The 25,307-nt window shown below is 40.7% G+C and overlaps 1 protein-coding gene across 9 annotated transcripts in view; it reads right to left on the reverse strand.

Moving 5' to 3' along the window:
- The window catches only part of MED12L (mediator complex subunit 12L), a 326,631-nt gene that overhangs the window by 20,145 nt on the left and 281,179 nt on the right, over positions 1-25,307 (reverse strand). For 5 of the 9 annotated variants that reach the window (XM_005286931.4, XM_042853665.2, XM_065556897.1 and 2 more), the window contains 6 exons: positions 24,353-24,715; positions 21,906-22,062; positions 17,184-17,395; positions 9,741-9,791; positions 3,020-3,109; positions 2,121-2,341 (listed from right to left, as the gene is read on the reverse strand). In XM_005286931.4, coding sequence (XP_005286988.1) covers positions 2,121-2,341; positions 3,020-3,109; positions 9,741-9,791; positions 17,184-17,395; positions 21,906-22,062; positions 24,353-24,715 — 1,094 coding nt within the window. The remainder of the gene's footprint in view (positions 1-2,120; positions 2,342-3,019; positions 3,110-9,740; positions 9,792-17,183; positions 17,396-21,905; positions 22,063-24,352; positions 24,716-25,307) is intronic. The other 4 variants (XM_005286934.5, XM_042853666.2, XM_008165069.4 and 1 more) reach the window with 1 other exon arrangement.

Below are 25,307 nucleotides of genomic sequence, written 5' to 3' on the forward strand. Positions count from 1 at the left end.
AAAGTGTGCAAGAGGAAACAGAGGAAAGGAAGGGGAAACAATTTACCCAAGGTCACGCAACAGGTTAGTGGCAGAATCCAGGAATCCTGATGCCCAGTTCAGTGCCTTATCCACTAACCCATTCTATCTCATTAACAGGAAAACTGCCATTGACTTCATTGGAAGCTGCATCAGGCCATAAGTTATTAAGCATATATTAGAAATATTTTATAGTCAGTCCTAGGTCAAACATGAAGCTTTATTCTTAGAGTTTGAGAATGCTCTACAATACCCATATCAGCATATTATACAAGATTAAAATCAGGTATTGTACATGTGTTAGTCTCTAAAACCTTGGTTCAGATTAGTCATTTTGACTGTGATGACTTATATAACTAAGAAATGGAATCAACGTGCTTCATGTTGACTTTGAAACATAACATCTGCAGCAAAAGAAAGCCAAACAACTATTCTATCCTCAAGTCCCTGCAGTTAACGTGACCTCAGAGATGCTTTCAACAAAGCGTGGGAAGTCTTTTAAAGTGTCCTTTTAAAAACAGGCTTTTGAATCATATCTATCCCATCACAATTAGGGATAGATAAATTTGTAGAGACTGAGATTTTGCAAATCTTGAAAACTTTTTTTGTTTTCAAAACAATTTTGAACAATTGCGAAACTTTCACACCTATGATTTAACCTGTTTTTTCAAGGAACATTTGGATAAAAATGTGCATTTCTAGTTGAAGAGTAAAATGTGCTCCATATTAGGGACAGAAAAGGCTCTAAAAACTAGGTTGGCACAAGTGACTGCCTGGTATGTACTGTGTCAGTGGGATTTTCAGAAGCACTTGGCATTGGTCTAACACTGCTCTTATTGAAGCTGATGGTAAAACTCTCATGGGACTTCAATAGGAGCAGAGTTAGGCCAACACATGGCACTTTTGAAAATCCCAACCTAGATTTTCATTAGAATTTCGCTCTTTCCCTGTCTCTCCATTGATATAATTTCCATCCACTCTGCCTGCTTTCTGTTCCATTTCACCCTCTTGATTTTTCCTTCTTCCTCTTAATGCTACTCCTCTGACAGTCTCTCCTAGACAGAACATAAATGCCACTACATTGGAGCTGAACTTTCAAACTAGTGATGATCTAGTGCATTCAAACGTAAGCAAAATAAAAGTGCCCTTTGCTAGCTCAATGAATGAGCAGATCTTGTGTTTCCTAGACTTTCGCATTTATTTCCCTGTGGATCCTGCAGGATTTATGCATGTAAAACAGATTATGGTATTGTGTGACCTTGGTAAATTCTCTGTGTATTATGGATCCAAAATGCACTTATACACATAAGGGCTCCATTGTGCAGATGCTGCACCAATACAGAGGATGACCTAGTCTGTGCCCAAACAATTTACAATCTACAGTAGAACCTCAAAGTTACAAACACCAGTTACTGAGTTCTTGACCGAATGGACACCCTCGGGAACTGGCAGCAGCAGAGAGCGAGAGAGACACACACACACAAAAGGCAAATACTTTACTGCCTCAGGACTCTAGACATGGGGCTCAGGGTTTTAGCTGGGGTGGGGTTAGGGCTGCAGCTAAAGAGTGAGGGGGGTCAGGGCTCCGGGAAGGGGATGGGGTTAAGGCTTCGGACCCTCCGGAGAACTGGGGCTTCAGTCCCGTGGCTCTGTTCCCAGCTTCAGCCCCATGGAAGACGACGGGACTCGGGGTTTTAGCTACGAGGGGAGCGCCGGTTTCACCCCCAGCACTCCCCCAGTAGCTAAAGCCCCGAGCCCCGGCACCCCCCACCCAGCTGAAACTGGGGGTGAAACTGTGGGAAGCCCCAAGCCTCGGTGCCCCCCAAAGGCAGAAGCCGGGAATGGAGCTGCAGGGCTGAAGCCCTGAGCTCCAGCGTTCCCCTCAGATCTAAAGCCCTGAGCCCTGGTGCTCCCGAGGGTCAGAAGCCCTGAGCTACCCCTGCCCAGAGCCATGTCCATCCCCTCCCATACCCTGCGGCTGCAGCCCCAACCCCTCCACCCCGGTGGTCGAAGACATAATTTTAAATCAAGTATTAGAGCTATAGATCAAGACCGCAAAGTCCCTGTGATATAATAAACCAGAAGAACATTTAAAGCCTTACCGCTGAGTGCCTGTTAAAGGCTGAATATAAGCAGCAGCCTGCTGTTGAATGTATCCACTTGGCTGTTGTTGCATCTGTCTTAGTCTTTCCATTAGAGCTGGATTGGAATGAGTTGCTGGATACGTTCTGGGGTTGTAGCTGGGTGAAAGCACTACACCACCAGCCTGCTGTTGTTGCAAAGGCATCTGAGTACTATACATTGTGTATCCATGAGGCACAGTCTGCATGGAAAACAGCCCATGGTACAATTTAACAAAGGCCACATATGTTCATCTCCTTAAGCCATTAAAGAAAAAAAAGTAACCTTTATTAAAAAGCAAAATCTGGACAATGGAGCCCTCAGTAAAACATTCCGCTGTCTAATTATACCAAACAACAATTACTCTTCTATTTTAATAGTGTTTTTCTCTTTTTCTAATAGGCCCACTTAGCTGCAGTGTGAACACATTCATTTCCGTTTTTAATTTACATCTCGCTTAGTTATTCAGTGCTTAATCAGGAGTGGTGCCTGGGGTCTTCAGCACCAACACTTTTCGGGATCAGTAGCATCATGATGACACAATGAGGGTAGCAAAGTCAGTGATCCCAGCCTCACTCTAACCAGGCTGGATTTCAGACTCAATACCGCAGTACACATGGACTTTACAGGCAGATCATTAGGAAAAGATTAGAAGCCTGCCAAAAAGATTTGTTTGACTAAACTATGCAGGAACTAGAGAACTGTCAATAACTTTTCATTCAGGGTGAAATTCTAAGACTCACTACTTAAGTCCCAATTAAGCCTTTAATGCAGGTCTTAAATGGGATGCAGGGCACTGCTTGGACCCTCTGCACTGAGGTGAATTTCATGTGTATACCTTACAGCCTGTAGCAAATGTTCAATAGGAGTAGCTCAGTACCTGTGCCTGCTGTAACCCTGGGTACTGTGGAAGCTGGGAAGAAGGACGTACTTGCTGAGCGAAAATAGCAGCCTGATCTATTGGCTGGCCCTGAAAGACAAAGTACAAATCAAATAAAATCTGCTTATTCTACATCAAAGTCTTTCTATTTCTGTCCATGGACCCAAACAGCTCACACAGTTAAGTCTTACACTTATTTTATTAACAGAATTAACCAGTTTCCAAGCTTTTTCCTTCAAGAAAATTCTGTTTTCTGATACTGAACTGACCACTAAGCAATATGTGAATCTACATCTGTCTGGGGGATGAGGTGGGGGTAAGAAAGATTATCTTTTGTTCAGCTCAGAAACACTACTGTAAGCACAGCAATGCAGTGAAAAAATCAACAATCATCAAGTCAGTAGAGAGGCTATAACTTAAAAACAAGGTCTGGAATACAACTGGCCCTTCTGGATTAAAAAGGTAATAAATTCTTGAGGGCAGTGCACTGAATTATGCAGGAGATGTATCAATACACTGAAAATCACTCACTTTAATATGCAAAGAATAGCTTTTTGAAGCCATTATGATCAATTATTGTAAGAACTACCTCTCATAACAGAAAGCGCAAACAATGAAAATAAAGGACTATGATTATCATAAGGTGCTCAAATATTATGGTGAAATATAAATACCTATCGAATAGGCAGACAGACAATGCAACCATTTCCAGTATAGACTGAAAACACATGCAGCGCTTTTGCTCATAAAGACCCCCATTTGATGATTTTAAATTGTCTCCTATATGTAAGTATATGAATTGTGACACAGCCAGTTAGAGTCCATACAAATTAAAGGCACCCAAGCAAGTGAGGTCAGTGGTGCAATAGCAGAGTTCATTACAATTTAATTTTCAAAAGTGAACACGTTAGTGGGGATGTCCCTGACAAATAACAAAACAGTAAAAGATTTAAATTGCCACTCGTATACAGGTTCTGAAGGGAAGAATGATGAAGAAAATATTAATGTTGGGCACAAATTCGAGATCATGCAGGACACCAATTTACAAGTGAAAAACTGAGAGAAGTATAATGAAACATATTTTTTCTGAGATTCTGAAGCCTCAAACAGATTAATTGGACAATTGTCCGAGTCACTACAGCCCAGATTTTTAGAGTATTTAGGTGTTGCTGTGCTGAGCATTGCAACCCCTAAGTGATTATGGAGTCTAAGTCTCATTTTCAAAAGGGATTTAGGCACTTAGGAGCCTAAATCCTATTGACAGAAGATAAAATTAAGTTCCTCAGTGCCTAAATCACCTCTGAAAATGAGATTTAGGCTCCTAAATCAGTTAGGGGTTGCAACACTGAGTGCTGCAACACCTAAATACCAAAAATCTGGGCCCAAGGACTCAAGCCACCAAACATTTGCAGACATAACTAAAATTACAGGAGCTTTAAGGTTCGAAGCTTTTCATTCAGACTTTGCATTGAGCTTCACTTTCCCCAACCAAAAATCAACCAACCAACAAAAACCAAAAGCCCAAAAAGAAAAAGAAAACATCAGATGTGTTATCACCACATACAAGCAAAACACCGGCACTATCATTCAAAGTCACCTGGACAATAATGTACTGCCAATAGCAATGTTGCCATGAGTGCCATCAGTGAGACAAAGAGTAATGCTACTTGGAGATACTGCCTCAAGAGCAACAGGAATTTTTCTTTATCACTCCCTCTCATCCTGTTAATAGTCACATTGTTGGAAGCTATACAAACTATTGAAATGTGGTAGTAAATATATACAAAAATAAAGAAATAAACAGGCCTAAGTTTAACTATTATTTGGACACTGACACAAAATCGTCAGGAAAACAGACTTGGGGCATAAAGGGATCAGTACGGTCTGAGTGGTTTCTGCACAGAGAGACTGTGACACTCTATACCTCAAAGCAGCCTCCTGGTACCTCCATATTCACCACTGTCATATAATTAGGATATGTTTTGTACAAAGTATGCCTTGTGAGGTATCATTTTAAAAGTGTTGATCTGCTGAACATTGATATCCTGTTTGATTGTACGTGCTATCATTACATTAAAGTTAGGAAGTTTTACTATGTGTGTGTTACTGAAATATGTTGTGAGATTGGGAACACTCACAACCAGCCTTTCAGATGCAACAACGGAGTAGCCAGATGTGCTGATGGCCGATTAAAAGGAATTCCTTCTCCCAACAGCCATCCCAGAAGACTTCTCAGAGAGAGCATGTAGACAATGGACACTGCTTGACCAAAGGGGGCAGACCCTCACATCACAAGCATGGATCTTTCCAGCAAGCTGGAATAAACTATAAAAGAAGAGAAGTGACATCATCACTTAACCTCCCTCTCCTCCTCCAACTCAACACCTGGAAGAAACGTCTGGAGGACAAAGACTTGGAACTGGAAAGGGTGGTTTTACCCCAGCTGTCAGAGTGAGGCATTGTTTGATTCAAATCCTGTCTAGTTTGTAGAACTGAGACTGCAAATGTATTTTTGTTTCTTAAGTAACTAACTTTGATCTCTACGCTTGTTACTTATAATCACTTTAATAAATCTGTTTTAATTTTACCTAAAACAGAGTGTTTTAGTTGAAGTGCTTGGGAAATCTCAGCTCAGTTTACAAAGGCTAGTGTGTCTCCTCTCCACACCAAGGAAGGTGCAGACTGGGTAATGAACTTACGCTGGTCAGGCTTCTGACCAGGGAAAGACGGTACAGTTCTGGGATACAAGGATGGGGAGCGGCATGGGAATTGGCTGGGGGCTCTCTATTATTGGTTCATGAGTGACTGGCAAAGCATTCATGTAACTCAGTTGGGTGTGTCCCTGCCTATGGATGTCTGTGTAAGTGCAGCACCTGCCAGAGGTTTGTGGCTTAACAATAGTATCACAATGTGAGAGCGATACCCCAGGTTGGTGGTACAGAGGGCTCAGCAGTCCCACAGTCCAGGGAACCCCGTGGGACATTACCCTGAGAAGGGGTAACTGAGTTTGGCTGAAGAGCCAGACAAAGCCCAATCCCCTGAAAACCTGGGGTTGGTTGTACTGTAACCTGGGAAAAGAGCAGCAGAAAGGGCTCAAAGCCTGAAACAGATGCCCACATTCTTTTCTAGGGGTTCAGTGGAATGTGTCAGCCCTTTGTCATCATTGCTTCTGGTTCTTCTACTGATAAATATGTCCAACTGGCAATGAAGTCAGTGGAGAATGGAATTTTGTCCTCATTTAATAATGCCCCCATTCAACTCCCACTGAAATCAATGGAAGCACTTCCATAAACTTCAGTGGGAGTTGGATTGAGCCCTAATTCATGAAGAAAATGCTGACTAGATGCAAGATTTCACAGACACAACCAAGTTGTAGGCAGGAACCCCCAAATTGAATTACTCTTGTTCAAAAATTCATACGCAGACTTTTCTCAACAATTAAAAGGTACAATCTGAAGCCCAGCAGGCTATGTTTTACGAGTTTCAAAGCCGAGCATATTTTTATTTAGGACAACAGACTAAGGGGTACTACTTGAGCAATAAGGCATTAGGTCAGACAAGAGCTATCGGTATAGGCAAAAGTGAACTTTAAAACAAAAAGCTATTCGCTAGGCAGGATACAAATCAACTTTATCCAGAGCAGCAGGCAACCACAGGGAAAATTCCAATGCTGTGAGCAAGAATTCTGTGATTGTTTTTGATAAATTCTAAAGGCTTATCAGAACAGGCATTATTTAGTCAGGAGTAAACTAGCATGCAAATTAATTGGTGAGAAATGGAATTGTGCAAGCATGTAACAAAAATGAACACTTCTGAGAGTGGATGCAAGCTTACAGTAGTAACAACATTATCTTATGATCTGATCACATATAAAATAAAATGCAGCAAAGCTCACTGCAACTGGAACTGAACTGAATACACTGTCTGGTAAGTGGTATGGTCAGAAGTTATCTTTTATAGTAAGGCAATAGAATTGACACAGACCATTTAAGCACCCTGAGCTACCTCAGCCAGGTTGGCAACAAAATCTGTGTTTGGAAACAGAGAGCAAAACAGTAACACTTATTTAGACTATAAATATCATGGTTTGATTCATTTGTACAAAATGAAAGACTCCACTGTATGCCCACAATAAATCTAGGCTTGTTTTATGAACTGCACAGATGCCAAACTATATCCCTTTGCTGCTAAGTCTCTAGTAAATAAAAATATTTATTGCACATATATAAAATATTAAAATCACAGCATCCAGCAGATATTTTTACAAAGATTGATTTAGTTTGTCTCTCTCTGTCAATGAATGCTTTACCAACATAAACAGTGCTCCCCAGGACAGGAAGTAAGGCATGCAACCAACTTTGAAACTTAACTTTCCCAATGAATAATGCCTTACAAGCCATCAACACAGCTTTTAGAATGTGAACCTCACCAAGCCACAGCAATAGATTAATTTTTTAATCAATTAATTTTATTAATTTTTTAAAAAATTATTTCGGGTGAAATTCCTGGCCCCATTGAAATCAATGGCACAACTCTTATTGACTTCAACAGGGTCCGGATTTTACCTCTTGTCTGCTGATAACATGTCAATTCACAAGCCATTTAGGTCAGATTTTCCAAATTTTAAATGTTATATTATCAAAGGTGCTCAGCACTCAAAAGGTCCCCACTGTGACACTTGTAGGCAGATTTTTAAAAGACCCCAGCTTTAATAGACCACGTAACATGCGGAGATTTTTTTTTGAAAACTTGGCCATTTATCTTGGTGCTTAAATGGGAGCTACGCCCTATTGAAGCCTGGCCCTTGGATAATAGACATCCCAGAGACAAAATATCCTTTCATAAAAGGTTAGCTAGAAAATGTATATGATTTTCTCCAATTTCTGATAAAAACTCAGTACTAATACAAAAATGTTAAATATGCTACCCACTATATTTATCATGAAACATCATTTATCTTCTAACTTCTGAAACGGGGATAAGGGTTTATGTTTCAATATTTAGCACTCATATGTCAACATACTATACCGATAGATTTTTTAATTGATGCAAAATCTAAAATACATTTATTATAAAACTTGCTTTCCGAGGTGGCTCAGTAATATGACAGCAGTGCAGTGCACAGTCCATGCATACATGAGATCCGAGATCACAAGCATTTTGGAGGCTTCAAGTACAGAGGGACAAGGGAGAACTCTGCTTCCATTGATGAAATGGCAAAACTACTATCCACTTCTGGAATAGCATTAAGTGCTTCTGTGGAATATCTGATGGTATGAAATAGGGTGCTGAGAAGCATGTTGCCCACACTACTTTTACAGCTCATCTGTCAGTCAGTCCATGGAGCAGTCCTGGGAACACTGTTGCAGAATCCCATAAGTCTCATTTTACTAAATGATAATAGAAGCTCAAAGCAGGGAGAAGTTGGAAGGTAAAAACTGGAACAAAACGAGCAATCAGCATGAAGATATGGGCAGTATGTGAAGATATGGGTCATGCTTAGATGTGTGTGGCATCAGAAACATCTCTCTTTTAATCTTTTAGAACAAAAAATATGAAATATTTAAAACAGGAAAATAATAAACGAATGATAACGTTATTGGAAACATTTGTCATAAAGGAACACTCCATGTGTGCATGTGTATATGTAATCTACACATAGGGTGACCAGACATCCCGATAAAATCGGGATTGTCCCGATATTGAACTCTCTGTCCCGCGTCCCGAGCGATGTATGATTGGGACACCATTTGTCCCAATATTGTAGGGTTGCCAAGCCTCCTGTTGACGCAGGGTTGGTAGGCTCCCTACCTGGCTGGCTACGCACAGCTCCCCGGAAGTGGCAATATCTCCCTCTGGGTCCTAGGCACAGGGACAGCCAGGGGGGCTCTGCATGCTGCCCCCGTCATGAGCGCTGGCTCTGCAGCTCCCATTGGCTGGGAACCACGGCCAATGGGAGCTGTGGAGGTGGCGCCTGCCCGTGAGGCAGCACGCAGGGCCACCTAGCTGCGCCTCCGCCTAGGAGGCAGAGGGAAATGTTGCCACTTCCGGGGAGCCACCTGAGGTAAGCGCCACCCAGAATCTGCACCCCCTCCCACACCCCAAGCCCCTGCCCCGAGCCTCCTCCTGCACCCAAACTCCCTCCCGGAGTCAGCACCCCAAACCCACGTCCCAAGCCCCAACTCACTGCCCCAGCCCTGAGACTCCTCCTGTTGCAGCAGGACCTGGAGCCCAGGCTGTGCGCCCCAGACCCGTAGCATGCGGTCGGTGCCAGGGTTGTGCGCCCCAGACACGCGGTTTCCGCAGGGGCTGAAGCTGGGGCCATGTGCCCCCCAACCCGCGGCATGGGCTGGAGCCGGGGCTGTGCATCCCCGACCCACGGCTTGTGGCTAGAGCCAGGACCATGCATCCCTCCGACTTGCAGGGGAGGACTGGATCCAGGCCATGCGCCCCCCTTGTAGCTTCCTAGGGCTGTGCACCTCCCTCCCCCATGGTTCCGGTGGGGGCTATGAGCCTGTGGCTGCCCCCACCACCATGTGTCCCGATATTTTACTCTTGCGAACTGGTCACCCTAGTTACACACATGCACATATTCTATCTGAGTAACAGGGGAGCTCAAAGCATATCATTCTCATTTACAGCAAATTGTGCAGCTTGTGCGTTGAAAGAAATGCATGTTTGTGCAAAAGGAAAAAAAAGTTGAAGACAGCAGTGTGGTTACCATTATGTTGTCAAAGCCTTCTTGAAGAGCTACAGCAGTGTTACAGACATCCTAAAGGAAAAGAACAGGCGAGAAAATGGCAAACAACACAGAGAATAAATATTAGCTTTGGTTCATTAGCAAAGTTGTTCCCTTAACCCAAACTCTATTATTATACATAAATAACTTCAGTTTATATGATATTTTATAACACGGCTATTGCATTGATGAGAAAAGACTAGAGACATTCTTTCATAAGAGTCTTAAAATAATTATCACTTTACTATACATCCACCATCAGCAGTAACACAATCCACTTACCAAATGTATTATCTTTAGAAGGATTAGTATCAGATATGTTTGAACACTTTTATTTTTAATCCTTTTGTCATTTGAAGAAGAGCCTGATCAACAACTGAGAACATGATAGGTGAATATTATCTAAGACAAATGATTTCAAATGCAGCTCATGTTTAATAGTTTTGCACAAGCTATTTAAAATAAATGAGTTTAAGAGTAAAAAGCTTCAGGGTATCACAGAAGGTCTGGGGACCTGACCACAGGTCTCATTTCTTGGCAAAAGGAAAAAAAAAATTGCCGGAATGGATTTTAAACAACAGGCTTGGCCAAAACTAGACAGGACCAGACAACTGGTTCTGTGAAATGTGGTCATTGGGCTAGGCAACTAAGCATTTGAAAGATAGCTATTAATCATCATTAACAAGTCCTCATGTCCTCAATGATCCATCTCCCAATGCAGCAAATTCCCAAACCCTATTGTGTGCACAGGTAAATGGAGGAATCTGGTTTGGAAATTGGGAGTAACTGCCCTGGATTAGGAAATATCTTTTATTGGGCCAACTTCTGTTTGTGAGAAAGACAAGTTTTTGAGCCACACCTCTGTGGCTCTTCTTCAGGTCTCGGAAAGGTACTCCAAGCATCACAGCTAAATGCAAGGTAGAACAGATTGTTTAGCATAACAACCAAACTGGGTCTAATAAAAGATATTACCTCACCCACCTTCTCTCTCTATTAGATTAGGAAAGCCACATTGGAACATGCAAACTGACCTGGAAAAAGTGGTTTGTTAAACAGGTCCTGGAGACATTAGAGAAGAGTTGATATTTAGAGAGCAAGAGAGGCTGTCAGTCTTAACAGAGAGGGGATTACCTTCAAGAGATGTAAGCTATTCAACTCTTCCCTTTTTTTCTCCTGTAATTTACCTGAGAATGCCCTATCTAGATTATGGGAAGTGTAAATATAGATGTGTTAAGCAAATGGTTTCTTTTGTTTTAATTATATTTTTCCCTCTATTTTTAATAAATATATAGATTACTGTTGTGTGGACAGTTTCATGCAAACATCCTCAAACAGAACCATCAAGGAGAGAGGCTACAGTGTAGAGTTTCTGGTATCCAATCACAATCAGCTGGCGTTGCTATCAGGCCATAGAGGGTGAACACAAGAGGAGACGTCAACAGACCAGGGAGGAGATGAGAGCTTGAGGAGGTGCAGGTCACACAGATATAAACAATACCTGCATACGCTCTACTTGCTCTTCTCCATAGATCCAATCCTCAAAAGTGCTGTGCACCTGCTCACTGAGAGACGTTGAGCATTTTCAACACTCACTAAAATAAATGGAGTGCGAGGGCAAGTAGCAGTTTCACAGTATCAGATCGAAAAGGGGTTACAGACACACCAGCTATTCAATAGCAATGAGATTACTGCATCTGACGCACAATTCCATAGTAATGCACTTCACAAAAAAATATCCATCTACGCAACTACATTTATCATCGAATTATGTACTTTATCTGGTACTGTTTCATGCTGAAGCAATTCAAATCTACGGTAGGCCACATTAGAAAAGTCCTTTAACTGTTCACTTTTTAAAACATTTTTTTACAAAATATTTCCATTTAAAAACATGGTAAAATAATGTCAGTAAGAGCTTTTTTCCTGAATTTACAGTACTTGAAATGTTATCATTAAAATAAGTATACATCCACACTGGAAGAACATGCATATGCTATATGTTCCTCAGAACAAAAATATGGAAGATGAGTAAACATTGCATCTGTGGACGCTTTCCGTAATATGTTTTTCATTATCATGAAGATCTAATAAAAACAAATATTTGATGTCCTATGACTAGGAGGAACATAACCACTAAGGACTGATCTACACTGGGGGGGAGGGGGTAATCGATCTAAGTTACGCAACTTCAGCTACATGAATAACATAGCTGAAGTCGACGTACTTAGATCTACTTACCGCAGTGTCTTCACTGTGGTAAGTCAATGGCTGACACTCTCCCATCGACTCCGCCTGTGCCTCTCGCCCGGGTGGTGTACTGGAGTCAATGGGAGAGCGCTCGGCGGTCAATTTATCGCGTCTAGACTAGACGCGATAAATCGACCCCCGCTGGATCGATCGCTGCCCGTCGATCCAGCCGGTAATGTAGACAAGCCCTAAGTCATCAGCAAGTGATCCATTTCTAGCCATAGCTGACACAGAAACATCACATCTCCTGGGAATAGAAAAATATGGTTAAGGTGATCTTACAAACTGTCAGAATACTGATATCAGGGCATCACAAAGAGTTTGTTTTGTAGCAGATAAATCTACAGGGAATTTAGATCTCAATCACAACTTCCTAGACCCATACCTAGACTAACACACACAAGGGCTATATTTATTCATCTAAAAACTGGCTGACTGGCTGGTTATCTTCCGACCCTCTTAACACAACATACCTAACTGCACTTAGACTCTCATTGTGCAACACAGACTGGACACCTACTTCAAGAGTTTGTAATTCATGGTTTCCCTCATTGAATCTTTACACTTACCATTAAAATCAACTGAAAGTCTAGTGTCAACACCACAGACATTTTCTACATGAAAGCGGATGTATACATTTTTAATCACAAATAGTAAAATATATGTTCTTTCCATCAGCAATTTGTTTGTCTTTAATAAATAAATGGTGCCAGATTCTGTTGTTACTCTAGGTACAACTCCACCCATATATGTGCAAAGTAGCTGTATTAGAGTCAATGGTATTACTCTGGCATTATACTAATGTAACTTTGGTCATAATGTGACTCATTTATGTCTTAATGTATCTTATTTTAAAATGATCTAGGTTATATATTGCAGAAAACAAACAGCCAAGAAACACACTATTTTATTGTAATAAAAATAGCTAATTTTACTCTGTCATTTAAATCACAGCAATCACTTTATTACAACTTAGTAAATTCATTCACCAAAATAACACAAAAAAGCGACTTCCAAATGTCTAATGCAACTGTTATATATTAATCCTTCATTCTTCATTGTACATAATAAAATTAATAGAAAAAAAATAAATGACATACTTTTTTTCCTAACTAAACAAAAATAGTTATACTGCCTGTTTGTATTTACCATCAGAAAATTGTCCTTCAGGAATACTAAAAATTGCATACTGGTGTTTTATGGTGCTAATCAAGCATAGCATTGTTATAAGATTTCTGTACAGGAATTCTAAACAGTCTATAAACTATTATAGGATTCCTTGTAATTCACAATAGCCTTTTATTCTATATATAATATTTGAAATCACTGGAGCAAATAGTTTTTTAATAGAGACTGGTATTTACTTTATAGCTAAAAGTTTTTAACAGAATGGCATTTACAGTCCTACCAGCTCAAAAGTGTTGGTTCCTTCTGGATTTATATACAAGAATCTAGAGGGTCCTATTGAATTGCATACTATGGACGTTTTGTGAAATAGACCGTGCTACTTATGTCAATGAGTAACATCTCCAATTTTCCAGGTGGCAGCAACATACAGAAATAGAAATATTTAAGAAACTCTCTTTGCTTCACCACACCTTAAAAAAAATATAGCTCATGATGGTGCTGCCCAAAACTTACCGAATGCCTTAAATAAAGATAAAATTTGCAACTGCTAACATTTTTTATTTTTTGGAATTTCCCCCCCCCCCCCACCCCCTTCCAGTTTTCAAGGTATTTTCTATACTAAGCCCAGGGAAATAAAAAGAAATATTGCAAATGGTGAGGTGACCATGTCTTTTACACTTAGGTAAAACTGGCAAATTTTTCTGTCCCACTACTGTATTTGAACTATGGAGGAAAAGGCTGCAGAGTGTTCACAAGAATTTCTGGTTGTACTACAGCGTGTGCCTGGGAAGCCTGTGAAAGCAACTTATACTTTTAAAGCGCTTATCTACTCTCCAATTATTTTTCCAAAATTTTCCCCATAGTTGCTAACACCTGTGCAACTCCACCAGTGCATTAAACCTGAGTACAGAGGAGTGCATGGGAAGTGAACGAATGGAGTTTCTCTCTCTTTGGCTGTCAAACACCAAGGCATCACTTGCAAATAGTGCTATGTATCATCATCATTTACTATTTGTGTTGCAGTAGCACTTCAGGACCCCAAAAGAGCGATACAGGCCCCATTGTGCTAGCCACCCTATAAGCACATAACAAAAAGACAGTCCCTGCCATACAGAGCTTTCAGTCTAATGGAGACAAGAGACATGGGGAAAGCACAAGGTAACGAGAGGATTATGAACAGTGTGCTAAGCAGCTGTCTCAGCATACCAGCTTTCTAATCATTGTTGAGGTTTTTGTAGGCATCACAGCAGAGGAGAGCTTTAAGAAGGGATTGAAGGAGGACAATGAAATAGTTTTATGGATATTTACAGGGAGCTCCTTTCATGCAGCATAAGACAAAGCAGATAGGGACTTGCTGGAATTTGACAAATGGGCAATGAAGACAGGCATCTTTGGCAGAGTGGAGGCAGAAGTCGACATCATGATAGCATATGAGATTATATATAGCATGGGGATAGGCCAAAAGGGCCTTAAAAGTGAAGACAAGTAGTTTATGTTTGACAGCGTACACGGTTTATAAAATTCAACAAAATCAAGCTCTGGGAAATGCTGGTCCTTCTATATTTGGTTCACACACTGGGCAGTAATTGTCTACCAATATCCTGTATATAAACACTGAGCCAAGATAGATAACTCAGATTGACAAGTTATATAATGTGGTGATCTATTGTGGGTGAGCTTGCAGCTCTGCTAACAGGGTTCCACCTGCTCTATGGATAAACAGAAGACAGGTGTCTGCAGGTCTGTCCAGTCAGCACTTTTCATAAGCGTTAAATTCACGTATGGAGAAAAGTGTAACACATTCTTGAGACATGGAAATTTGATATAGTTAGTTGTTTCAGCAAACTAAACAACTTGCTGACCTAGTTTTGCAAGGAATCTACCACAGTTAAGTGGAGTCTGTCCTCCCCACCTGCAACATATGAATAATCAGATGAGAGAAGCCCTTATTCTCAGGGAAACAAAATTCTTCAGCAAATTTTCCTCACAAATGGATCCTATATATTACCACCATCAATAAATTGGTGATGAAATTGCAACTTATGCTGGGAAAACAATAGATTTACCCATCAACTTTCTTAGGACTTCAGTGTTGAGTTGGCTTATTTTATTTGCTTTTTATTTGTGTATTTATTGTGTATATTGTACATCAGGAGCTGCTGTTCATCCATTATTCTGGGCCAATGATGAACACATCCACAGTCCCTTGCACGAATGACAAACGTACCATTTTACAAAGGCAGATTGGCAAGAACATATTTCCTAGAAAAAAGTACTACTCCCTAGGAGCACAAAGCCAATAAAAAAAAGCATGGCTTGAGGCTCAACTGTATATTTGTTGGTGCCAAGGATTTACTTACAGGAAAGATGAAGTTTTTGTTCCAAGAATGTCCAAGAAGCAGATTTTGAAAGATTTTAAAACACAATCAGCAGTAAGGGCTCGATGTGAAAGGGCAGGGCAATAAATCACGCAAGTTCTATATATGAATTTTTCGTAACAGGGATCTGGAAGCCAATTTTATTTTAAAAACTGTTCTTTAGCTCTGATTAAGCCATCAGCTTTAGGAGGGACCTGCAGCAATTTCCAGGAAACTAGGTTCAAGTCAGAGAGAGTCCTGTGGCACCTTTAAGACCAACAGATGTATTGGAGCATAAGCTTTCGTAGGTTCAAGTCATGCACCTCCCACATACTTACATAGAATATAAGTGTGGTTTTGTGTATAACATTTGTTCATTGCTCTCTATGTAACATGTTTCAGAGTAGCAGCCGTGTTAGTCTGTATCCGCAAAAAGAAGAACAGGAGGACTTGTGGCACCTTAGAGACTAACAAATTTATTAGAGCATAAGCTTTCGTGGGCTGTAGTCCACGAAAGCTTATGCTCTAATAAATTTGTTAGTCTCTAAGGTGCCACAAGTCCTCCTGTTCTTCTTTTTATGTAACATGTTAGTAAGTGAAACACCAGAAATTTTTAGTGTGTGTTTGCAGGGGGGGGGGGGAGAGAAATACTCCCCCATGTGAGAGAATGGCTCCCCCAGGAGATTATGGAATTATTAAATGTAATTAACATAGTCATTAAACAGCAGAAACAGAGCAAATTTGGTTTACCCAGTCTGGCAGTATATTGGATCATGCAGCATGAATGTGCATTTTTTTTTCAGATTCTCACACTGAGGGAATTTAGAAACAGTCTAAGGTTATATGCTTTTTAAAAATTATATGTGGCGCCAAGAACAATAAAAAGTCTGTTGTATTCTCCTAAAATACACTGTAATATTGACAATACCAGTATGAAGATTCATAGGAGCCTTCTATTTCAAATTCAGTCTCAGGGTTACAGGAAAGGCATAAACGATATTAGAAGCTGAACTGCAACTTACCACATTTGCACAACAAAATGACTAACGTGTGGGAGGGTCCTAGAGCTCAGGCTCTAGCCCAAGCCTGAATGTCTACGTCACAATGAAACACCCCCTTAGCCAGAGTCAGCTGGCATGGGCCAGTGGTGGAATTTTAATTGCAGTGCAAGCATAGTATCCATGAGATCTTCATCACCTGTTGAAGTTTTACGCAACACCCAGTTTTATAAGATAAGTGACACGTACCTGAGATCAGAATAGGGCCGTAGGGATTTGTAATCTCTGATGATACTTTCATTTCTGTAGTGCTTTACAAAACTTATTCAATTCTACACATGTGGTCTTTTAAAACAGGGCCTGATCCTACTTACATACATTTAAAATATCAGTACACTCATTAAACAGATTAGCAGAGGGAAGTTAAAGGACATTAAGCGGTAGAAGACCAGCCAATGATTTCATGAGATTTGCAGTAAAATTAAAAAGGACACACAAACAAAGCAGTTGGTTTGGCAAATAAAGTTTAAAGAATAAATGGCCCTAGTGGAACAGGACTTGGAGTACATGGACCTGCTCTGTGGCAGTAAACTGAGATCAAAATAACCTCAGATGGCTCATAGGCTACATGCAATTAACTATAATTCAAGCTGAAAGAAAAGCCTCCCTCTCCATATTTTGGGGTTTGAACAAACCTGTTGGAAAGGTCTTGTTTGGGCTTGCTGCCTGAGTAGCCGCTGTTGCTGCTGCTGCTGCAGGAGTTTCATCTGGAGCAGCTGCTGCTGAGACGTAATTGCATGTATGGAGGGTGGTTGCATCATGGTGCCAGAACGCCTCTGTAGCATGTTAGATAAGGCTTGTTTTGTGTTTGTTGGAACAAAAGAGCCTGTAGGATCCAATCTGGAACCTAAAAAACATAAAATATAAATGTTTTCCCTGTCTTTTAAAGCAAAAGGGCTGACAGATCACTGTTAATCTGCCTATTCTACTGCATATCAAATACAAATAACTTATGGTAAGAGGTCTGTCTCTTTAAAGGCAGAGAATTGGATTGAGATTAACATTCCCAGCCAGAACAATTAACAGGCAAGCACGATTTACAAAAAAAGAGCAGAGCACCTTTAAAATAGAGCTTTACTGGAAGTCTATCCATTTTTCTAGGTTCTAATAATGGAGCTGGTGGCCAAAACTGTAATATCTGAGTTCCTCAGATGTGAAGGTGAGAGAGGAGACAATTACTGTGTCCAAACACGTTCAAAATAACTGTTCAAATTACAGAAGTTTGACACCGGAAAAATGGAAACTAAAGTGCTTGCCCAAAGCAATCAATACAATCCTGAATGGATTTGGGAAACATACAAAGGTCATTTAATAAGAGACCATCAGAACCTTTTGAGGAGTACATCGGTGGAAATACCTTTCTAGGAAATGTTTCAGAGGGGCAGATCACAGTAAACGGTCCTAAATTCTAGGCCCTTATGATGGTGTGCTTGCCCCACACTTGCCTGGAATAGGTCAATGTAGGCGAGGTGGGTGGGGTTGCAAGTGCTTTGGAGGATAGGATTAAAATTCAAAATGATCTGGACAAACTGGAGAAATGGACAGAATGAAATTCAATACAGACAAATCTAAAGTACTCAACTTAGGAAGGAACAATCAGTTGCACATAGAAAATCGGAAATGACTGCCTAGGAATGAGTACTGTGGAAAGGGATCTGGGAGTCTGAGTGGCCCGCAAGCTAAATATGAGTTAACAAAGTTGCAAAAAAAGCAAACATCATTCTGGGCTGCATTAGCAGGAGTGCTGTAAGGGATGGTCTAGATAACATTTTGTCCGGCCATGAGTGCAGAGGACTGGACTAGATGACCTCTTGAAGTCCCTTCCAGTCCTATGAGTCTATGATTAACTTATTAGGCTGCAAGCTGGGGGATATTTACATTGAGATGAGAGCCCTAATTAAGGAAAGCTCCTCTGTGGAGGAACAGGAGGGGGTTCTATAAAACCAGGGAGCTGGTAGCAGAATGAGGGCTGCAGTCAGTCTTTCTGAGATATGGGAGAGAAAGGTATTTGGACCAAAAAGGAAGCAGACCTGGAGATAGGAGTTTAGCTAGGGTGGAGAATGTGAGCCTGGGACAGGAAAGGTAGGAAGTAGTCCAAGAGAAAGGTAGGAAGGTTTGGGATAGTACAGGCCTTGGCTGCCAGAGAGAGGCCCCTGGACTGGAACCCAGAGTAGCGGGTGGGCCTGGGTTCCTCTACCAGCCTCTACTTCTCATTGGGTAGTGATCTTGAAGACTATCTGGGATTGTTCGTCCCAGTCACTGAGGAAGTGACTTAGCCATGGCAGTGGACTTAAGGACTGCCTGGGATGCCAGGGAGGATTTGATAGAATTCTGGAAGTGGAGGACCATTATGACGTGGCTGGAAGGTTAAGCCACCAACCAACATGAGGCGCTGCAGCTCCTGTGGAGAGCGAGCGACTGCAGAGCTACAGAGCGAGATGATGAATTGGCAAACCGTGAGACAAGGGCATCAGGCTGAAAGAGCTAATCCCCAGAGTGGCCAGGAGGGGGACCCCATGAGTAGCAAACACTGTGACAGCACGGTTGTAATACAAATGGATAACAATACATGTATAATTGAGGACCACCCCAGAGAAACAAGGACGACGACTCAAGACCTCCAATCCCAGAGGAAGGTTCTGAAGCATGCCATTCTGTCAAAGGGACAGGGAGAAAGAGAATGCTCTCTGGAGAAATGTAAAATATTGATTATTCCCTGTAACAACCTAAATAGTTTAGCCTGCACCTTGTACCTATTTAGATTAGCATGTGCAGAGTTTAAGCCTTACTTATGTTACGCAAACTTTTTCTTTTATTTTATATTATTTTTCCTAGTCCTATTATTAATAAATCTTGTTTTACTGAAATCCAGATGATTTTAGAATGGTCAGGAATTTCATGCAGATGGTCACAAAGAGGTAAAACAACTTTCAGCTTCTAAGAGGTGGCAGTTATGAAAGAGTGTCTGAAATCTACCCAGCTTTGGAATCTTGGTCAGAAAGGCATGGTCTAAGATGTGCTGCTTTCCTCTGGTCCACGAGATACACAGAAGATACCCAAGTTTAAGGGTCAAAGTGACAAGAGCCTACATATCATACCTGTACTATCAAAATTATGTCGTTTATGATCACTACAAATAGAATGGCACAGAAAAATGCCTATTTGAATTATCAGGGAGATTTAGGCACATTTTCCGAGTGGCTCCATTCCCTAAATGGTTATTGTAGATGGTCAATTTGCCACAGTGTGGAGTCTGTGTGTATGAATTAGTTCTGTACCAAAGGTTCAGCCTCGTTGTTCTCTGTGGTTTATAGCTAAGATTGTTTGTCCTCCTCCATGCTAGGCTCAGCAACACTGGTTTTAGCAACATCGGGACCCCTAGTGGGTACTGTTTTGGGTTTTGGCATTGTTGGGACCCCTAACCAGTACTGTGTGAAACCTTATAATGGGTTGAGTTAAAACCCCACTGAAATTGGTAGGTGTATACTCCCCTTCAATTACCATAACTGTAAGCATAAGCCCCACCTAAGACAAAAGGTGTGTGACAACCCATCCAGGAGCTTTTGGTTGAGTATTCTTTTGGCTAGATGCATTGGGGGGAGGGGAGAGAGATCACATAGAAACTGAGGACAGACAAGAACAGATAGAGTCAGACAAGCTCAAGGAGCATTTGAAAGCATAGTGGCTGACCCTGGAAGAGGTTTTGGGGATCAGGGGTGCAGGCTAAAAGAGTGCTCTTGGTGCTGCAAGCAAAAGAATCTGTTTCCTGTTATTTGATTCCTTCTGCATTCAGAGACACAGGACTGTGTACATTCTTTGTAAATAAACAAAACTGTATAAAAGAAAATACCAGACTCCATTTCTACTTCCAATTGGAACCACCTACTAAACCTTGAATTTTGGCTAGCCGCTCAGGCCAAAACAGGTAAGAGGAGGGTAAGACATCATACAGGGAGAAATGACTTCATGCAAATGGAAGAAAGGGAGAGAAATACACATATAAAAGTTATGAGCTTGCTTGTTTTGCATGGTATTTATATCAGTTCCATCTCCCTTCCTCCTTTTTCCACCTCTCTCTCCAAATTTCTCAACCAAAATCTAATTAGAAGGACTCTCTGTTGCTTTCTAATTAGGTTTATAAATAAAAGGCCAAGAAATCTCCATAACTGTAATGCAGTAATACTAGCAGCTCTCAAGTCACACTTGCTCCAGCATTCCAGCCTCCTGACTGAGGTGGGTACAGCTGGATTGTGCCAATAGGGATAGTCTAGCAGTTTGAGATCACAGGACTGCAAGCCATGAGCTCCTGAAGACTAAAAGTGGTCTATGAATGCTAACTCCTGGCACTGAAGATGATAAAGCAATGTACTGTACAACACATATTTTATCCTGAAAAATAAATAAAAAATTATCCATGACAGTTCATAAACAGAAAGTGAATAATTTTACGACAATCTGCAAAAGAATAAGTCCATTCCACTCTGACATAATAGAGGCCAAATATCCCTTATTCTCTGTGTGCTGCCTGACATAAAATTAATGTGTGTTTATTATGAAGGAAAACTGACTTCATTTGCAGCTCTCTAACTTCATCTCCTTAATTTTTACAATTATCATCTAAGATTTTCTGAACATTTTTTACCTAGTATAAATAACATCTACTTATATTTGAATCATCAGAAAAAATATTTTATGTTTATATATTTGTAACCAAACTGACACAATTTTTATGTTGTATAATTTTCCTTCACGATGGGTAGCTATTTTTATAACATCTAAAGATTTGCTGTATTTCCCCTTAGAGTATGCAAAATATTTTCATTGGACATGGACATGAAATGAAAAACAAAATAATTTATACGAACACACATGGCAAGCAAATGCTAAAGATGCGTGTTATCCCATGGCACTTATGTGCCACTTATAACGGACATTGATCAATTTATAACAAACCAAAAATCAGGATTGGACTAGTTTCAAAATACACATCATGAATCAAAGTAACAAGGCAAATACCATTACATTTTTTAAAATTATATTTTCTTATATCTCCCACGTTAAACTATTTATCAGCATTCTGCCAGAATTCGTCTAACACAGCTCAGTGACCTATTTGTGCCCAGTGACAAAACACAAATGTAATACATTAATGAAGATGATCCTCAAAGTTTCTTAGTTGAGAAAGTAAAGCCCTTGTATTAAGTGAACTAAAGGATTAAAACTCAAGGCTTCAGCAGTCACATCATGTTTTGGGGAAAAAACTAAAGTAAAAATAAGATATTGCTGTTATTTCAAGAAGTAACATTCTTATTATACAACAAATAACATCTCCATTTACTTCCAAAGCCTACACATACCTGGTGGAAGGGGCTGGTTCTGAACAAAGAAACTAGGCTGTTGTGGTTGTCCCATAATGTTATAACCCCACAAGGCAGACTGGGGATGATGCATCATTTGCGAGGAAATTGGTGAATAGTTGGGAGGCACTCTGTATAAGTTGTTCTGTGGATATTCCTTGAACAAACCATAAAAAGAAATGTTACTGACATTCATACCCTACTAACTCATAAATAATGCCAGTTTTCCTACTAAATTATTTAAGGATTGGAGACTGTTCCCATTGTAGTTTACTATGCTGTAAAAAATAGACTGAGTCACAAACTATTCACAGGTAATTAAAAATGACAGCTTCTCTTAAATGCTCCATACTGTTTCATCTTATAAACAAGCATCTTCTGCATGCTGTAGTTGGCTATAGCACATCAATACAATTGATAGTGTATCAACAGATAATATGGGGAATTTAAAGTGAAACATCACAAAAGGCAAAAAAACCCAACCTACATTAAAGTTACCACTATTATATCTGTATATATAACACATTCACAAGCTAGTCTTAAAGCTTACATAATACCACTACATCTGGACTATAGTATTAAAACACTGTTATTGTATAAAAAAAGGTTTCAGAAATTGTGGATTTGCCATTCAATCATGAAGTACAAGTTTTGGCCTTAGGTGAAAAAAAGATCATATAAAATAGGACCGCAGCCATGAACACCAGAGTTACAAACTGACCAGTCAACCACACACCTCATTTGGAACCAGAAGTATGCAATCAGACAGTACACAGTACAGTACGGTGTTAAACGTAAACTATTAGAAAAAGGGAAAGTTTAAAAAAAGATTTGACAAGGTAAGGAAACTGTTTCTGTGCTTGTTTAATTTAAATTAAGATGGTTAAAAGTAGCATTTTTCTTCTGCATGGTAACATTTCAAAGCTGTATTAAATTAATGTTCAGTTCTAAACTTTTGAAAGAACAACAATGTTTTGTTCAGAGTTATGAATAACCTCTATTCCTTAGGTGTACGTAACTCTGAGGTTCTACTGTAGAAGGGTTAAGTTTGCCACACTAGAGGTTTTCTATACTGTGCATGTGCATTGGGCCTTAGTGTTTATGTGAGTCTCAGACAGCAACACCCTCCAACCACATACACAAAACACAACATAAAACAGGAAAATTTGGTAACAAATTGCAACAAACAGCATGGAAAGTTAAAATGGCATCAATTTATTAGATTCTAGTGACCTATTTCAAGTTGTCCATGTCCCTTTAATATGAACTAGGCCTCAACCAAAGCCCAAGTTCCAAACACACACTGATATTGGGAAGTTTAGAAATGTATCCAAAATATAACTCAGGTGCTTCTCTAATGAAGCAAGGGAAAAAAAATAACCATGTATGGGTATGCCTGAATAATTCAGATCCAGTCTACAGTAGAACCTCAAAGATACAAACATCAGAGTTACATACTTACCGGTCAATCGGACACCATGTGGACCCACAAGTAATCAATCAGGCCGCAGCAGAGACAAAACAAGACAACAATCCCCCCTCCCAAAAATACTGTACTGCCTCAGGGGCTCAGGGCTTCAGCCACGGAGGAGTGGGAGGGAAAGGCAAGAGGAGCTGCAGCTGCAGGGTGGGGGAGGTCAGGCTCCAAATGGCTTCTGACCCTTGGGAGCACTGGGGCCCAGGGCTCCAGCCCTGAGGCTCCATTCTTGGCTTCAGCCCTGCGGGGGATGCCGGGGGTTCAGGACTCTAGCTACAGGGGGAGTGCCAGTTTTAGCTGAAACTGAGAGCAGAGCCGTGGGGAGCCCTGAACCTTGGCAACTGTTCCCCCACCCCCACCCCGGGGTGGAAGCCAGGAACGGAGGCTACCCCCATGAGGCTAAAACCCAGAGTGGAGCTGCGGGGCTGAAGCCCCAAGCCCCAGGTTCCCCCCAGGTCTAAAGCCCTGAGCCCTGGTGCTCCCGCATGCCAGAAGCCCTGAGCCCCCTGCCCAGAGCCCTGCCATCCTGACTGTCAGAAGCCCCGACACCTCCCGCCCCCAGCCCAGAGTCCTGACCTCGCCTATCTTGTGGCTGCAGCCCCAACCCACCCTATGGCTGAAGTCCGTAAGTCTTATTCAGGGTTATGAACATTTCAGAGTTATGAACAACCTCCATTCCTGAGGTGCCCATAACTCTGAGGTGCTACTGTAGTATGTTTCTGTAGATTTCATATTAATTTTCAAGTATTATTAATTCACAGTGCATTCCTATACATCAATCCTTTAGGCAGGCTTGTCTGGTAACATTTTGTCTTATTGCTTAATTTTTTTTACCATTTACTTTCTTCTTAGCACTTGATCTTGCAAGTTGCTGAGCAACTTCTGTAGATAGTGAAGACAATCACACATTCTAGCAAAAAGCCTTTAACTACCTGGTTACTTGTTTAATGCTGTACATTTAGTCACTTACATCTGCTCTTGAGTTTGATTTTGTCTTTCTTTTCCTGCCTTTTGTTTTCTTCTCTTCGTCTGTGGTAGGCTTTCCCTGATCTGACAGCTCTGCTGATTTCCTTTCTGGTTCCTGAGAAACGGGTGTAGTAGGCTCTTCCTCTTCCTCCTCTGGAGGAAGTGATAAGGGCTCGAGGTAGTAGCTTCGTGGCTTGGGCTTGGGATGTGTGTGGTATAGGAGAAGATGCTGCTGCTCCTCATACTTTATCACTTTCCTATCAACACGAACTGTACCAAACCAAGCCCAGGAGAGTGGGGCAGGATTTTTATGACCCTCAAATAAATCCCAAGAGGACACTTTCTGTTTTGTTGATACTTGAAGACCCTGTTTCAAAATACAAAGTACAACAGCATTCTTAAAATATCTTAACAACAAAATAATGTGAATTACCTGAATTTGTACTATGGTTAAAACCACTATATGGATATTTTTTTCCCTCAACACAAAAACTATCATTTACATGTTTGTATGGGGATTCAACTAGCATCCAAGGCTGGGACTTGTTAGAATGAATCAAGCTACATTTTCAGTTTTGTATGGAAGCTACCTTTTAAATAACAAAAATTATTAATCGCCAGATTAAGACATAGGACCAAAACACTCATTAAGTACATATATTTAAAATATGTAAAAAGTATGTAAATATACATGAAGCTAGACAGCTTTCTGAGGACTACTCATCCAAGGAAACTGGTCTGCACTGTTCATTTATGAAATGTCTGGAATAAGAAATGTGTTTCCAACATACCAGTTTCACATAATGGCACTGAGATAACTCAAGCTGCCCACTCCAGCCCAAAAAGACCCTCCTTGAAAGGAGAAATAAATGTGCATGATTTAACTTGCTTCCCACTCTCTCCCTTCAGGAAAACTAAATCAATTGAGCTCCTTTACCTCTCTACCAAATCCCTCCAAT

Source organism: Chrysemys picta, chromosome 9 (genome assembly GCF_011386835.1).
Source record: "Chrysemys picta bellii isolate R12L10 chromosome 9, ASM1138683v2, whole genome shotgun sequence".
In the NCBI taxonomy this organism is placed as follows: Eukaryota; Metazoa; Chordata; order Testudines; family Emydidae; genus Chrysemys; species Chrysemys picta.